The 15,133-nt window shown below is 53.3% G+C and overlaps 7 protein-coding genes across 7 annotated transcripts; 2 read left to right on the forward strand and 5 right to left on the reverse strand.

The window, feature by feature from the left end:
• Nucleotides 1–95: 95 nt before the first annotated feature.
• V8C40DRAFT_232293 (rRNA-processing protein NSA2) lies at nucleotides 96–1,479 on the reverse strand. Its single transcript, XM_083213108.1, has 2 exons — nucleotides 1,414–1,479; nucleotides 96–1,340 (listed from the first exon to the last, which is right to left on the reverse strand). Exons 1-2 carry the CDS (start codon nucleotides 1,414–1,416, stop codon nucleotides 561–563), a joined length of 783 nt encoding a protein of 260 aa, XP_083077611.1. The 5' UTR covers nucleotides 1,417–1,479; the 3' UTR covers nucleotides 96–560.
• Nucleotides 1,480–1,563: 84 nt separating this feature from the next.
• On the forward strand, nucleotides 1,564–2,742 carry V8C40DRAFT_232295 (mitochondrial 54S ribosomal protein bL21m). Its single transcript, XM_083213109.1, has one exon. It carries the CDS (start codon nucleotides 1,719–1,721, stop codon nucleotides 2,349–2,351), a length of 633 nt encoding a protein of 210 aa, XP_083077612.1. The 5' UTR covers nucleotides 1,564–1,718; the 3' UTR covers nucleotides 2,352–2,742.
• V8C40DRAFT_232296 (serine/threonine/tyrosine protein kinase MPS1) lies at nucleotides 2,444–6,174 on the reverse strand. The gene is made up of 2 exons (XM_083213110.1): nucleotides 3,882–6,174; nucleotides 2,444–3,806 (listed from the first exon to the last, which is right to left on the reverse strand). Exons 1-2 carry the CDS (start codon nucleotides 5,718–5,720, stop codon nucleotides 2,997–2,999), a joined length of 2,649 nt encoding a protein of 882 aa, XP_083077613.1. The 5' UTR covers nucleotides 5,721–6,174; the 3' UTR covers nucleotides 2,444–2,996.
• Nucleotides 6,175–6,601: 427 nt separating this feature from the next.
• Nucleotides 6,602–8,319, forward strand: V8C40DRAFT_232297 (Per1-like-domain-containing protein). Its single transcript, XM_083213111.1, has 4 exons — nucleotides 6,602–7,021; nucleotides 7,085–7,133; nucleotides 7,207–7,966; nucleotides 8,033–8,319. The coding sequence occupies exons 1-4, from the start codon at nucleotides 6,890–6,892 to the stop codon at nucleotides 8,088–8,090; spliced, it is 999 nt and encodes a 332-aa protein (XP_083077614.1). The 5' UTR covers nucleotides 6,602–6,889; the 3' UTR covers nucleotides 8,091–8,319.
• Nucleotides 8,320–8,820: 501 nt separating this feature from the next.
• On the reverse strand, nucleotides 8,821–10,123 carry V8C40DRAFT_261312 (basic helix-loop-helix domain-containing protein; the record flags this gene model as incomplete). The annotated part of the gene is made up of 2 exons (XM_083219248.1): nucleotides 8,821–9,366; nucleotides 9,437–10,123. 2 exons carry the CDS (start codon nucleotides 10,121–10,123, stop codon nucleotides 8,821–8,823), a joined length of 1,233 nt encoding a protein of 410 aa, XP_083077615.1.
• A 175-nt stretch (nucleotides 10,124–10,298) lies between these two features.
• Nucleotides 10,299–11,221, reverse strand: V8C40DRAFT_91907 (uncharacterized protein). Its single transcript, XM_083223605.1, has one exon. It carries the CDS (start codon nucleotides 11,095–11,097, stop codon nucleotides 10,474–10,476), a length of 624 nt encoding a protein of 207 aa, XP_083077616.1. The 5' UTR covers nucleotides 11,098–11,221; the 3' UTR covers nucleotides 10,299–10,473.
• Nucleotides 11,222–12,889: 1,668 nt separating this feature from the next.
• Nucleotides 12,890–15,121, reverse strand: V8C40DRAFT_232307 (1-pyrroline-5-carboxylate dehydrogenase). The gene is made up of 3 exons (XM_083213112.1): nucleotides 14,862–15,121; nucleotides 14,687–14,794; nucleotides 12,890–14,615 (listed from the first exon to the last, which is right to left on the reverse strand). The coding sequence occupies exons 1-3, from the start codon at nucleotides 14,985–14,987 to the stop codon at nucleotides 13,122–13,124; spliced, it is 1,728 nt and encodes a 575-aa protein (XP_083077617.1). The 5' UTR covers nucleotides 14,988–15,121; the 3' UTR covers nucleotides 12,890–13,121.
• Between the last annotated feature and the right edge of the window lie 12 nt (nucleotides 15,122–15,133).

Genomic DNA, 15,133 nt, shown 5'->3' on the forward strand with positions numbered 1-15,133 from the left:
TGGCGGCAGAGCCACTGAAAAATCGGAAGCCTTTTTTTTTTTTGGAACTAGAAGAGTTGGGCGATATGGATTGACTGATAAGGATTCATGTGAGATTGATGAATATTGATAGTTCTTAGCATATAATATGTCGTATTGTAACTCCAATTAGACAAGACAAAAGAGGCAGATGATGAAAACTAGTCGGATTTGATTGGGTATGTATTGCAAGCCCAATTTGCAAGCTGGGTTCTAACCAACAAGAGAGAATACTATCATCAAGAAAAAAAATTGAACCATAACATTGAGAATCGACCTCGTATTATTGACTTGCTTCTATTTGAGCCTTTAAATGAACAATTTTTTTCTCTCGCAGACGACGAGTACAACTGATATCCTCGGAAGACTCCATGCTTCCTAATCTGCCCCATCTAACGTTGTGTCTCTTTCTTTCTCGCATCAAGCACTCGTATGTACCAAACGCCAAAAACGCCAATACATGCACCTTGACAGCCACGGTCCAGTGTCAAAAAATCCCAATCCAGATTCCTCCCTTATTCATCGTCAACTTCCCCTCAAATTTAGACCAACAGCACGCTGTTCACACATCCCTCGTTCTCAGGCTCGTTGGTGACCTGCGCATATCGGCCCCAAACGACCTTTCCTCCCGCAGTAACCAGACCCAACTCGCTGACGTTGACCTCGAGAATCGTACCCTTGGTCAAAACGCCCAGCTGCGTGTACAGAGGGTTCTGCGGGTTCTTCTTGACGCTGATGATGGGCAGCTGCACAGTAACACCCAGCTCCGGGTGCGTGACGTTTGCCTTTTTGTAACGCAGACCCATGGGCCGGATGAAGCGCTCGTACTTGGGGTTCCTTCGCGTAAAGTCGGGTCCCACAAACGTGGGCTTCGTAATAACACGCTTCCACCCCTTCTTGTGCGTCTTCTTGCCCGTCTTGACGACCTTGAACATCTCCTCCTCGCTGATGCCTCGCACCTTGGGCAGGGGCACGCTGAACTTGGCCGCCTTCTCCGCGCGCTTGTTCTTGATGGCGCTGCTGAGGGCTTTCGCCGTGGACGGGTTGGATCGGTCGAGCAGGTACGAAGGCAGAGGCTGCGAGGGCTCCTTCTCGTCGTTCGTCTTGACGTTGCGCTCCTCGTGCGCCTTGATGGCCTTCTTCATCTGGATCTTCTCGTTGTGACGCTTCTTCTGGTACAGCTTGGCTCGCAGGCCGCGCAGGTTCTGGGCGTCTTGCGAGGCCTTGTGGCCTTCACGGGCGATGCGCTTGCGGGTTCGTTCTTCATGGTCGAGACGGCGGCCGTGCAGCTTGCGCCACCGTTCCATATACTCGTTCTGAGGCTGCAGGGAGTTAGAACAACCATTTCCATCTTCAAATCAGAGCATCTTCCTCTGCAAAAAGAAAAAAACATACCATGTTGGCGGTGTTGTTCCTGGACTTTGCTTGTATGTATAAAATCCAGTGGAGACTGAACCTAGTACGGTGCAAAAATTCCCAGCGTCGAAAAAAAAAAAAATACATTGGCTCGTCAACCAGATTTCGTTCGGACCCCGGCGCCACACTAATCCGGCCCGCAAATCGCAAAGCTTCATCGAGCCATCGAAAACACCATACCGGGCTCTCGGTTTTTTGTATGCAATCCGCCTACAAGCTGCAAAAATAGTGCCAACCGCTTCAAAAATCCGGGTATTGCGGTTGCTATCTCGCATCTCCCCAACATGAGCAGAGCACTCCTTCGCTCCGTGCTGGAGCTTAGGGCTCCCAGCTCGCGCATCGCCCCTCTATTCGCTCCGTTTCGTCACATCCAGCACCGAAGCTTCAACTCCACGGCGCCAATTGTCGAGCCTGTTGCGCAGCCTCACGTCAACAATGCCCCCAATCCCACCGAAGATCAAGTCAGACCCCTGGCCTTCAAAAAGAGCCACCCCGTTGAGCCTCCTACGCCAATCACCGACTCCGTCAAGACGCTTCTGCCCCTCCTCGCCGCCCAGCCCGGCCACTACATCACCATCCACATCCACGGCTTCCCGTATCTAGTCCAGGAGGGCGACCAGATTCGTCTGCCATTCAAGATGCCTGGCGTTCTCCCTGGAGACGTGCTGCGCCTGAATCGTGCCAGCATCATCGGTAGCAGAGATTACACTTTGAAGGGCGCTCCCCACGTCGACGAGAGAGTGTTTGAGTGCCGTGCGACTGTCCTGGGGACTGAGTCGGAGCCGCTGCGGATCAAGGTCAAGACGAAGCGGAGGCAGAGGAGAAAGCGTCAGGCTAAGAGCAAGCATCGATATACCATCTTGCGCATCTCTGAGCTGAACATTAAGAATCTGGATGAGGTTGAGGCTTCCTCATGAAGTCTGGTCCGGTAACAATTTTGGGAAATGGAAATGAAACGAGGAGAGGGAGGAAAAGCCAAAGCGAAAGTTTTGATGAACAATGTTACGACGTTCCAAGGCAAAATGTATCATCTAGCGCCCAGCATATACGTATATGGCTGGCTGTACAATACCAAGAAGAAAGAAAAGGATATAAAAACAACAAAGGCAGCAGACAAAAGCACCAATTAGAATCGAATATCTGTTCAAAAAGGAAATCATGCAAAAAAACCGTCATGATATGTGACATCCATTTCACGCCATATCGCAAGGCCATGTCTCCAAAAACAACTATTCTATCCTGTCATCCTTGGTACCCAATTCATAAAAATAACCCGCTTTGACGCAAGACAGCGCGTATATACACAAGAGGAAGACAAAAAAGGAAGAAAAAGGTAATAAACTCCTCAACACCCCGTTGGTGAGGCCTTCGTGAAACGTAATGAGAACCGTCTTTTCTTTTGGTTCTCTTCTCCCTTTTCCCTAGTCTTTCATTCAGTGAAGAAAGATATAAAAATTGTAAAAAAGAAGATAAAAAACGCCTGCTCCTTGACGACTTTGATGGTCCTAGTTTATCCTGCTCATGATTTCGTATAGACAAATTCCGTCTATTTGACATTAGTATTATTGTTGTCTGTTTGCCATTGATTTTCGTATGCTGTTCCAGTATGCCTGTGGCCAGACGGTTGCACCCTCTGATTCTGTCGGCATGCGCTCTCGGCACCTTGAGACAACACTCTGGATGATTCTACCCAGGAGTTCCTCATCGATGGGGAGAGCCTTGTCGCTGTTGATTTCTGCTGGGTACAGGAACGGATCGCTATCATAAAGCAGTTCCTCGCACGTCGGTCGCATGTGGTGGTCTCGGTTAAGGCATCGCCTCAGGGTCCTGATAAGTGAAGGTGGAACGGGAGCACCGCCCATGCCACGAGAGGGGAACTCAATGTGATGATCCCAGTTTATGATGGCTTGACATCTCGCCATCTGGTTGGCAATGTGGCCAAAGGGCGGCATGCCGTAGACCATTTGGTAGAGGATACAACCCAGTGACCAGACGTCGCTGGATTTTCCGAGCTTCATCAGCTTAGGGCGGCCAGGGAGACGACCGCCGCGTGGGTTGTTGGAGTCTAGCAGGGACTCGGGTGACATGTAGTTGGGTGTGCCGACTTGGGTTTCGCGATGGACATTCACAGTTTCATCGGTCTGGATGGCGTTGGCAATGCCGAAATCGATAAGTTTGAGCCTGCCCTTGACGAGAACAAAGTTGGCGGGCTTTAGGTCCGAGTGAACAATGTCATGCTGGTGGACGGCCGCCAGGCACTCGAGCATCTCCTTCCAGTAGAAGCGAACAAATACGGGGTCGAACCTGGAAGTCTCGGGGCTCTGGCGACTAGCAAGAAGGGCATTCAAATCTCTCTCACCCATTTCCATCACCTACGTATTCACTGATTAGCAAGTCTCATCCAACTCGCACTCAGCTTCTTGTAAACCAAGGTTGCTGTTACTTACCAAACTGAGCACCTGCTTCTCTGTATTCATCTCGTAGGCATACAGGTTAATAACCCGATCCACCCCTTCGAGTTTTCCAAGAAGGTCTATCTCGCCCTTGTACCCTCTGATGGTGAGTTCGTCGGCATTTTCCAAAGCCACGCGCTTCAGGGCAAACATTTGTCCATTCTCGGCGGTTACACGATAAACCTTGGCACTGCCACCACGGCCAAGGCAATCAAGCCGAGTATAAGTCTTTCCATTGACCCGCAATACGTTCCTCCGGTGCTTTGTTGAGGCAGCTGCAGCTGCAGCGCCAGTCGTCGATGTAGCCGCTTCCATGACAGACATCTTAGGAGGAGGTGGGGGAGCAGGCCGTTGAGGTGTGTTGTTGGCAACGGGCGCCAGGGGCTTTCGCTCTGGTGAAGTAGGCCGGGCTGGAATGGGGTCGACGCTCATGGGTCGTGGCGGAGCCATCCCATCGTCAAAGGAAGATTTTGAACGCTTATAGCTCCGGTGAGCGTCGTTTTCCTGGTCATGAGCTGAAGGCAGTTCGGCGCGAAGCACAGATTTCCTATACGGTATTTCTTCCTCCTCTTCTGCCTCCTCGTTCTCCCTCTGCAGTGGTGGATATCGCTGGGGCTCCGATTCGAGCTCAATCCCTCGCGGTGAAGGACGTCCGGAACCAGACCCAGACCCAGACCCACGGGAGTCCATGCTAGAGAGGTGTCTCCTATGGAGGGCCCTAGCCGAAGCACTCGCACTAACAGGACTTCCAGAATTGAAGTCTCGGATTCCATCAGGATAGTAAGCAACATCTGGCATGTCCTCCACAACGTTGTTATCTTGTTCCTGTTGGGGATTGTACTGATCCATTTCTCCTTCTTCCCCAGCATCCTCATCACTTTGCCTCCGCCTACCACGCCGTGCTGGTCCACTAAGAAATGTTCCAGGGATCTTCCCAACGCGCTTGACGCGCATTGAGCTCTGAGGGTTGGCATTATCATCCAGTCGGCCTCTTACCGCTGAGTTATATCGTGATACGCTGCCATAGCTAGCGGCTAGTGCTGTGTCTCGCGCAACGGTTTGGGGGATCTCTTCTTGCTCATAGTCCATTTCACCGGCAGACTTGTCCACAACAGATCGATCAAATGAGCGCCCCGAAGACAGGCCTGTTGATCCCATTCTACTGCGATTGCCAGAAGAGTTTGTAGATATCCTCACGATACGGTTGCCATGAGCGGGTGTGTTGATGTCAGCCTGTGGCTCTGGCTTCTCATCGGCCGACTTTTCCCTACTAGACGGTCTGCTGGTCTGTTGATGGCGTTGCGTTGATCGAGAGAAGGAGCTTGAGCGCCTCTTGGAAGGCTGGATCTGGCTCAGGCTCTGCGGAGTGTTGCTGAGCCTCACTACCCTCTTCCTTGTAACAGGGCTAGCACCACGATCCCTAGCGGGACTCGAGGCCCTCGAATTCTTGTCCTCGGGTTTCTCGCTGGTAGATCTCAAATGCCTTCCCCTCTCAGAGACGGACGATGTCGATGCGTTCAATTGGCTTATCCGTCGTCGTGTTCGTGGTGGTGAGGGCGGCCGCTCCGCTGGCTGAGAGGACTCGGGCTCGCCGTCGTTGAGAAGCGCTTTGGTGAGGGCGCTGAGCTTCATAGGCACGGGAATCTCATCTTCGGAGCTGTCGTCGTTGAATTGCTTCGGGTTGCTTCGGGCTTGGAACGAAGACGCCTGCTGGCTCTCGCTCCTAGTAAAGGCTGATCGTGAGGGAGGTTGGCGCAAGGCTTGCTGTCGCTGCGACATCCGGCGGGTAGGACCGGCTCCTCCCATGGGAGTTGGCGATGCAGCTGTCGCCATGTTGTTGTTTTGCGGGTTAGCGGTCAAGCGAAATGGGTCGTGGATGGCCAGCAATTGGCGGCTGGTTGTTGCCGAATCGATAAAATATGCTACGTGTGCAGCCTCCCCGTGATCCGGAGGGCAGCAGGCGATTAACAAACTGGGAGCTCCGTTGCGAAGGGGTGCATGATCAAGGATGAAGAGCGGAGAGAGCTAGACCCAGGATTATTTTTGCCTGGTGGTGTTTGCGAAACAAAGCGGCCAATCAACGCCCTCCCGGTTGCCGTGGGCAACGACGGATCCAGGCACGGCGCTGGAACCGGCGCTAGCGGTCTGATGTTATGCAGGGCAGAAAATACAAAGTAAAATAAAAAGGCTGCGACAGACTGAAATGGCGCTGGTTCAATGGCAGGACATACGCAGGCGAGTAAGCAGCAATTGCACGGCAAAAGGCCAGCGTGCATCAATTCGCTAAACAGGCGGTGGTGATGATGCAGAGAGACGGATTCGTTTGGTCTGGAGAGAGAACAGCGCAGAGTACTGTACTTGAGTGGACTGCATGTGACGTGGAGTCTGCATGTACCGGTACATACCCGTCTCGTTGAAATACCGCATTCACCACGTTAAACCATAGCGGGAGCTGGTACTCGTAGCTCGCCAACAGACCCTGAGTAACAGAGCTATCCCTTGCCAACAAAACAAGCGCCATCCACGGCAGGTTTGCAATTAAACAAAATCTCACATTATGTAAAGCTTCGATGATTGCCTGATAGTGAGAAGGTGCTCATCAGCAGTTACTAGCAGGAAGACTTATAGCAGACTCGCAAGTCTTTGTGATGCAGAATGGAGTACTTTTACTTCCCATCTGTACCGGTACCCTGATGCCCAATCGCTTGTCCGATTGACCCCGAATTACCCGCCAAACGACCCGCCCGCACCTCGACTCCATAATGCTCAATCTTATTCCCCAAACCTCCAAGAGCCAGCATATCCATATCAATATCCATATCCACACTCACACCCAGAATCAACCACCACTTACTAATAATTGATTCAACCGTGGCCTTTTGATCCACGTCCCCTCTTTCTTATCGCAGTGCTTAATCATTTTGACGTTTCTTTCCTAATTCTCCTTCTCTTCTCTTCCTATAATTTCGGCCGTTAAATTCCCCTCCGTCCATGCTACCAACATGATCGCTTCATATGGCGGGAAGCCGGGCTTTCACGCCATCTCCCTGATCTTTCTTGTTGTAGCATTCTTGGCTGGTGCTAGTCTTGCTTCTACTGGTGATCAATTGCCCGAGTTCAAGCAATGTCTTGACGTATGCTCGTCCTGACCGTCCAAAGCCATGCGCCATCGTTACTGACAGATGTCCTTGTTCCAGATCTGCCAAGCCGAAAACTGCGCTCCCGGCAAGACTGCCACGCCCATCCGTAATACTCTCTCGCCCCTCCAAAGACGAACAAACATGATCGAGCAAACCAGCCGCTAACGAGAATCTGCCAGCCTTGTCCCGCCGCCTCCTCCTCTGGAACTGCGTCTCCGAATGCGACTACACCTGCCAACACATCATCACCGGCGCGCGCGTCGCAACCGACCTCCCCGTCGTCCAGTTCCACGGCAAATGGCCCTTTTACCGCTTCATGGGCATGCAGGAGCCCTTCTCCGTGCTCTTCTCGCTCGGCAACTTCTGGGCGCACTGGCAGGGCCTCAAGAAAGTGCGCGCTCTCATCCCGGCCGACTACTCGCTACGGCCCTACTATGAGTTCTTCTCCTACTTTGGGCTCGCCTCGTGGGTGTTTAGCTCCATCTTCCACACCCGCGACTTTGCCGTCACCGAGCAGCTCGACTACTTCGCCGCTGGCGCCAGCGTGCTGTATGGAATGTATTATACCTTTGTGCGCATCTTCCGCCTCGACCGCCCGACCCCACGAAGACGCTCCGTCCTTCGGGCGTGGACGCTGCTCTGTTTAGTGCTGTACACTTGCCATGTCGGATATCTTAAGGGCGTGAGCTGGGACTACACATACAACATGGCCGCCAACGTGGTGCTCGGCGTCATCCAGAACGCGCTGTGGAGTTGGTTCAGTTTCGACCGGTACCGCAAGTCCCGCCGCGTCTGGGCCATGTGGCCTGGTCTGGCTGTGGCCTGGGTCATGTTTGCCATGAGCATGGAGCTGTTTGACTTTCCGCCTTGGCTGGGCTGCATCGACGCCCACAGCTTATGGCACCTGATGACGATTGGGCCGACTATTCTTTGGTACAAGTGAGTTCCCGAGGCATGGCATGATATTAGGTGCGAATGTGTCCTTTACTGACGAAATATGAATAGTTTCCTTGTCAAGGACGCCAACGACGATATTGCTGGAAGCGAGAGATTAAAAGCCTAATAGAAGGAAACCAAAGCAAGAAGGAAATGGGAGTAAACGATTACAAAAAAGGGGGGGGGAGACTCCAAATAATGAATATGCATTAAACACACATTAGCGGCGTTGGATGTGAAGAATTATCATTGATTTGATTCTACTACTTGCGTTGAAATAAAAAATAGCAAGAACAATTATATTCCAGAAATCGCGGCTCCCCTCCTCGTGGTATTAAAAAAAAATCAGTAGCCACGCATCTCTGGGGCCGTCTTTTTGCCATGGTATTTCCTCCCGGTGCCGATTCCAGTGCGGTCCTGTTCCCGTTCGCACAATTGTTTGATGGTTGTTGCCCAGCCAAGTTGAAACTAAAACAAGTAAAAAGAAAAGGAATAGAGAAAAAGAGAGAAACGAAACAAGGCATTTTGGTAGATGTATATATCTCTGGGATCCCCACCAGAACCCATAACCCTCAGAACTCCCCAAGTCCCATTACAGACTCCAATTTTTTGGTGTTCCTCTCCTGCCCCACGGGTTTGCTTCTGGATTTTTGGATTCTCATTGTTTCAAGACGCGAGAAATAGAAGAAGAATAAATTGGAGCAGAAAAAAGGGGCCATCGTGTATTTTTTGCTCAGGGCCCACAGAGGCAGAACAATGATGTTTAAAAGAAACAAGAGAAAAAAAGAAACTTGTAAAATAAAATCGTCGCATCATTGCAGCTTGGGGTATATGAGGAGGAAGAGGGAACATGAAAATCATGAGCTCAGCAAATCGCGAACAGACAAGGCACGGTTATTATTCCCCGCCGTCCCCCTCCTATCGCTATTCAGCATCAGCAACGCCGCCGTAGCCTCATGATCAAGATCCGTCTGCGGCAACAACGCAGGGCTCGTCAGCGTCGACCCAGACGCCGAAGTGCTGCTGTGCGTGTATCCGGTACCGGCGCCGTTGTTAGCAAACATCTGCGGCCCAAAGGCGGGCGACGTCGTCGTGGAGGCGCTGTAGCTGTAGTGCCGCTGGTCCGTCGACACGGACGAGTACGAGTGCTGGCGGTGGCGCGAGTCCTGGGCGTGGAGAGCCGGCGAGACGGACGGCCGCTGGGGAGCAAAGACTGGGGAAGTGGCTGCCTCGGAGTCGGTCATTTCGACGTCTGCCGGGTCCTCGTGGAAGGTTGGGTGGAATTCGCGGATGGGTGGTAGGGGGCTGTGTGAGGCCTCGGGTCTGCTGCTCTGGGATTGCTCTTGCTGGGCCTTGAGCTTGGCGACGCAGTCTTCCAGATAGCGGACATATTCAATAGAGGCCTAGGTTTGTGTGTTAGTGAGGGTTCGGTTTGGAGTTGCGTTTTTGGATTCAAGAGAGGGGGAAACAAACCTGTAGAATGGCCAACTTGTGCATCTCGCCCGTGCACGCGGGGATCATGCTCTTGAGCAGCGCAAACTCCTCGTTCATCTTGCTCCTTCTCCTCCGCTCAATCAAGCTGTGGGCAGTCTTGCGAGCGATTTTCCTTCCAGCAGCGCTAGTTGCGCTGGGCTGCTTCTTCTTTGTCGTTGACTCGCCCTTGGCCGAAGCACCTCCGGCCCCGGCCCCGGCGTCGGGCCCCGGAGCGGCGGTCTTGGCGGCGGCAGCCTTTCCGGCGGCCCGGGCAGACTCTTTGGTGGAAGCCGAGGCCGCGGCCGTGTCCTGAGTGCGCGGCTTCATCTGGATGATCTTCCTGGAGCGCGTGGGCGGCGGCGGCAGGGCAAAGGTGTTTTCCTTGGGCTCCTTGGTGGCGGCGGACGAGCGTCTTCGGGACTTGACCGTCTCGGCCGCCTGCATGGGATAGACTACTGTCTTTGGCGACGTGGCAACGTCCAGGCCTAGCGACGGCGTGGAGAGGGGCGAGAGCTGCTGCTGCTTGGAGTCGACGGGCGAGATGCGAGACGCATCTGCTGCTGCATCGTGGATGGCCGGCGGAGGCAGCTCAAAGGCGAGTTGCAGAGATGAAAGCTGCTGCATGCCATCCTTGCCCCTGATATCAGACGAGGACCCGGGCGTCGGCGGCAGCGCAGGACGAGGCATGGTCCGCTTTGGACTTAGAGCAGCTACTTTTTTTTTTCCTTGCGTCTCTCCTCCGATTAGATGACGAGTCTCCTCTGTAAGCAAACGGGGGTGTGTGTAGTTTTCCCCCTCGGCACTGGATCTGCGTCTAAAGGTCTCGGCCACGCTCCGCGATCCGCGGAGCCGCAGGTTCGAACTATTCGCAACACGACGCAACACACACACAAAACAGGGACCGCTTTAGTCACAGAATAGCTGCTTTTTTCTTTTTCCGTCCAGGGAGTTACGCGGCAGGGCCGTGAGGCGCAGTCGAAAGCTATTTGCCTTGTTGCAAGTTGCAGGAGAGACGGGCACTGGTGACGACAGCGGCACTACCCTCCCCCCGAAACTGTTTCTGCGGCCGCGATTCCAAAGAGAATAGGCGCACTGAATTGAAAATATGCGGGCCACGGAGCTTGCTGCTTAACCGAGAGTTTTTGGTGTTCTGATGCAAGGGTCTCTGGTGGCGGGAGGTTTCCACTCGTGGTAGGCCGAGATAAGCTCGGAGATGGCTTTTGAGCCACGGCTGTTGGTGTTGCAGCGGGTTGGCTTGGTGTGTGTCCCTTTTCTTTTTTTATTTGTAGGGACGTGGTCCGCTTTCCGATCGAAGATGCTGTGTACTCAGAGCCTGTGTATCTCTTGTCTGACCAGGGATGATAATAAATGAAACCGAAAAGAAGAAGATAAGAAATTAATCCCAGATGATGTCGTGTGTTGGGCAAGGGAGAGAGATAGTATGGCGATAGGGCTCCCGTTTGCAGAACCGGTGAGCGGCGGGTGGTATCACGGCAGAAGCACAGAGGCAATGGGCGGGCACGAGACCACTTATGCACCCTGGGAAGACGGATGGGGGAGCGGTTATCTGAGGAATTAAAGTAAGAAGGAAAAGAAAAAGAAGACGGAGAAAAGGGGAGAGGTCGAGAATGAGGCGTCTGAGAGAAAGGAACGGTGCCCATGAGCAGGCCTCAGCTATTTCACTATGTATGGTACGGCACAAGTACCTCCTTGTCCTGATAAGCCCGGCACAAGGAGAATTAACACATGAAGACGACAACCCCCTCCCTCTCCCTCTCCTCCCCCAGCTGGTCGACCAAAAAGTAACTCGAGCAAAAAAGAAGGCCGAAAACGTGCCTCTGCCAATTGACCAAGCATCATCGAGAAAAGTGTCGCGTGCTCCCCATGGTGTCGCCGGCGAGTGGACGAATCAGCAGCCCGGACCAGCCCATGTGGCGAGCCTCGACCCTTGAACGTCCCTGCAAGCTCTTCTTGGGCGCCGCCTCTCCAGCTTTTTTTCTCTTGCTTTTCCTCCACTTGCCGTTGACACGGTCCGTCTCATCCTCTCAGACCTCGCCGGCGAGTCTCGTGCTCTCGTGCTCTCGCTGGGCTGCCAAGTCGGGGGAGAGAGAAGAAGGGCAGCCAGGACAAGGGGGCGGAAAGTGGTGAGAAGTGCGGCGGACTCGAGGCGAGATGGTTTACGCTCCGGAAGCCCGTTTTCGGATGGTTTTATTTTTTCCATCATTATTACTTTTATTCTCTTCTTTGCATTGGATTGCTTATCCCCATGTTTATCCTTATCCATAGTGATCATGTGCCCTCATTCACTGCCAAGCCGAGGGATTGACTTGAGATTGAGTTCCGACATTCCCTCTTCCCGCTTCTCAAACAAACCCCCAAACGTCGTGCCCCAGGAATCCCGCAAATAAGCACGCGCCATCTTGGGTCCCTTTTCCGATACGAACCTCTTTTTTGCGGATGACATCTTCTGCACGGACCCCCTTCCAAGGCTGGCTCCGGGGGTTTTCGTCTTTCGATAACCACGTTGGACAAGCTCGCGTGTCCAGTGGCAATGTTCTCAGGAATCCCACTTATGTACTTCGCTTGATCGCAGTGGGTTGCGCCACGCTGCGCTAGTGAGTGAGGAGAGCGTAAATGGGTATTTCTAGAAGGGAAAGATTAGGGATTTGAGCAACCCAAGGAGAGCTGCAATTGGACTGCTTGGGGGAAATGCCCAGCTTGAAATCTAAGACGCAGTGTCTCGCCCTCGTTCCCAACAAAGCCCGGGTGTTGGTACCCCATCAACCCATGCATATTGATACCATGCTCGGCTCTCCTTATCAGGCAAAAAGGAAAAGGAAATAAAAGAAATAAACTACCCGATTAACCAACACACGTTATACTTCTTCTCCAGGCACCGGCATATCGAACCGTAGCATAGCACACTCTCCACACGGCAATCCGGCAAGCTCAAGATCCCCGTGGGATGAGCGTCCACTCACGGCTCGACGTCTCATGCAAGCTGCGCCCCCATCAAAAACACTCAATTCCGCTCAGCCCTTGTGGGCGTGCATTTAAGCCTATTCGAGGGCCCGATGGCTAATGACTTCCAGGTTGTTTGTAATAACTGCTCTTCGTGTGAACCCCCGGCCTCTCAGTAGTGCTCGGAGCTGGCCTCGTGTATACGAAGTGGATGGGCACAGTTAGCTGATTCGATGCCCCCAAGGTTTCAGCCAAGGGGATGAGTGTATAAACTTTTTGCATTGCATCGACTAGTTTTCAAGGCCTTGTTAAGGCTGCATTGGCTTTGGGCTCTTTATCCTATTCGCCGTGTTTAGTCGTCATGTCGTAACAGAGTAGCAGGGTTGCGCGTAAGAAGCATTGCTGCCAAAAGATTAGGCTACATATTGTAACCAGAGTAGGTAACACAGCACGCACACATTTCGTCACATCACATAGGTCTATCATTCTCAATTGATTTCAATTGGTTTCAATTTAACACCATCAATGTGATGATTTTGATGGGTTTCTCCCAATACGGGAGATTATGCATGCCGACGATTCTCGTCGCTCAACGCCAGCATCCTACCCTAGATGCAAAGAAATTATAGACTAAAAATGGAGAAATATCAACGCCATACATCATCAACCCTACACCCCTCTTACACAGTGCTCCAATCCATCATGCAAGTGTCGGCGGATTGATTTAGACCTCGTTGCTAGGATATGAGACCTGTGTCGTGGCCGCAAACTCCTCCTTGATTGACCGGATGTTGACGAATCTCGTCAGCAGGTTGGGGCTTCCGGCCTTGTCGTCTGTGCCACTGGCCCTGGCACCGCCAAAGGGCTGCTGTCCGACAACGGCGCCGGTGCTCTTGCAGTTGATGTAAAAGTTGCCCGCCGCGTTGCGCAGCTTCTCTTCGGCGAAGCGCACGGCCTCGCGGTCGTTGGCAAAGACGGATCCGGTGAGGCCATACTCGGAGGTGCCGTTGACCAGCTCGCAGACCTTGGCAAAGGCATCGGGCGCGGCATCGTCGTAGACGTGCGCGGTGAGGATGGGGCCGAAGAACTCGGTGGAGAGGAACTTGTGGGAAGGGCTGATGGCCTGGTAGATGGTGGGCTGGACAAAGTAGCCCTTGGACGAGTCGTAGGTGCCGCCAAAGACGAGCTCGAGGTCCTTGTCGCTCTTGGCCTCGTCAATGGCACCCGAGAGCTTCTTGAAGGAGGCCTCGTGAATCACGGGGCCCATGAAGTGGGAGTGGTCCCAGGGGACGCCCTGAGTGAGCTTCTTAGTCTCGGAGACCAATCGCTCCTTGAACTCGGGCCAGACAGACTTGGCAACGTAGATGCGAGATGTGGCGCTGCACTTTTGGCCCTGATACTCAAAGGCACCGCGGACAGTCTGGATAGCAGCGTTCTCGATATCAGCAGATGGGTGAATCAGGTGGAAGTTCTTGCCGCCAGTCTCGCCCACGATCCTGGGGTACGACCTGTATCTGCCCTCGGCAACGCCCTCGCCAATGGCGCCGTAGAGCTTTCGGAACACGGCAGTGCTGCCGGTGTAGTGCAGAGCCGCAAACTCCTTGTGCTCCAGGACCGTCTTGGTAATCTCGACGGGGTTGCCGGGCACGAACTGGATCACGTCCTTGGGTAGGCCGGCCTCGAGAAGGATGTTGTAGACCAGCCAGTTGGACGCAATGGCAAAGTCACTAGGCTTCCAGACCACCACGTTGCCCATGAGAGCCGGAGCACCGGGCAGGTTGCCCGCAATGGCCGTGAAGTTGAAGGGGCTGACGGCATAGACGAAGCCCTCGAGCGGGCGGTACTCGAGGCGGTTCCACACGCCGGGCGAGTGGTGCTCGGGCTGCTGGCTGTACAGCTCCTGGGCGTACTGCACGTTGAAGCGGAAGAAGTCTGCCAACTCGGCGGCGGCGTCGATCTCGGCCTGCCAGGCGTTTTTGCCCTGGCCGAGCATCGTGGCGGCCATGATGTCGTAGCGGTACTTGCCGGAGATCAGGTCGGCGGCCTTGAGGAAGACGGCGGCGCGGTCAGCAAAGGGGAGCGACTCCCATGCCGGCTTTGCGGCCAGCGCGGCGTCAATGGCCTTGGAGACGTCGGCGGGCGTGGCGGTATGGTATGAGGCGACCGTCTTGGAGTGGTCGGAGGGGTTGAGCTGTCTGGAGAGGGACGAGGTTTTGATCTGAGGAGATTCATTGAGTTAGTTAAGCTTGTTGATACCCGAGATTGTGCTTCCAAAGAGATTCAACATACCTGCTGGCCTCCAACAACAACGGGAACCTCGAGAGGCAGCTTGCTCTGCAGCTTCTCGACGGCAGCCGTCAAACCCTCTCGCTGCTGGCTGCCCTTGGCATAGTGTTGCTATCAGACCAATTACATTAGCATCAATACTTTCTCCTAGAGTCTTTTAAACCAACTGTTTACTTACGTTGGGCTCATTCTTGATTGTAGGAGGTCGAAACGTCGCCAGTGTCGCCAACGAAGCTCTCGGAACTCTGCACCCGCAGCTGCGCAGGCCCTTTGCCCCCGCTCGTCTCAGCACAGCAGACTGCATCTTGAACAACTTTCTTTTCTTTTTAATAGCAAAACCTCAATAAAGGCAATGATAAACTCCAAACGAGAAAAAGAAAAAGAAAAAAGTCTTGGTATCAGTCGAGTTTGTCCCCCGCAAAGGGAATCCAATAAGAGGTTCTACCCCAA

Source organism: Trichoderma camerunense, assembly GCF_050948025.1.
Source record: "Trichoderma camerunense strain CBS 138272 chromosome Unknown V8C40scaffold_2, whole genome shotgun sequence".
NCBI lineage: Eukaryota > Fungi > Ascomycota > Sordariomycetes > Hypocreales > Hypocreaceae > Trichoderma > Trichoderma camerunense.

Excerpts from the sequence above, each read along its gene's own strand:
- V8C40DRAFT_232295 (XM_083213109.1), top strand. The coding sequence starts at position 1,719 with ATGAGCAGAGCACTCCTTCGCTCCGTGCTGGAGCTTAGGGCTCCCAGC.
- V8C40DRAFT_232296 (XM_083213110.1), bottom strand. The coding sequence starts at position 5,720 with ATGGCGACAGCTGCATCGCCAACTCCCATGGGAGGAGCCGGTCCTACC. Across the intron at positions 3,807-3,881 it reads AGAAGCAGGTGCTCAGTTTG|GTGATGGAAATGGGTGAGAG; the intron begins GTAAGTAACAGC and ends GTGAATACGTAG.
- V8C40DRAFT_232297 (XM_083213111.1), top strand. The coding sequence starts at position 6,890 with ATGATCGCTTCATATGGCGGGAAGCCGGGCTTTCACGCCATCTCCCTG. Across the intron at positions 7,134-7,206 it reads CAAGACTGCCACGCCCATCC|CCTTGTCCCGCCGCCTCCTC; the intron begins GTAATACTCTCT and ends AGAATCTGCCAG. Across the intron at positions 7,967-8,032 it reads CCGACTATTCTTTGGTACAA|TTTCCTTGTCAAGGACGCCA; the intron begins GTGAGTTCCCGA and ends AAATATGAATAG.
- V8C40DRAFT_91907 (XM_083223605.1), bottom strand. The coding sequence starts at position 11,097 with ATGGGCACCGTTCCTTTCTCTCAGACGCCTCATTCTCGACCTCTCCCC.
- V8C40DRAFT_232307 (XM_083213112.1), bottom strand. The coding sequence starts at position 14,987 with ATGCAGTCTGCTGTGCTGAGACGAGCGGGGGCAAAGGGCCTGCGCAGC. Across the intron at positions 14,795-14,861 it reads CAATCAAGAATGAGCCCAAC|CAACACTATGCCAAGGGCAG; the intron begins GTAAGTAAACAG and ends TTGGTCTGATAG. Across the intron at positions 14,616-14,686 it reads TTGTTGTTGGAGGCCAGCAG|ATCAAAACCTCGTCCCTCTC; the intron begins GTATGTTGAATC and ends GAATCTCCTCAG.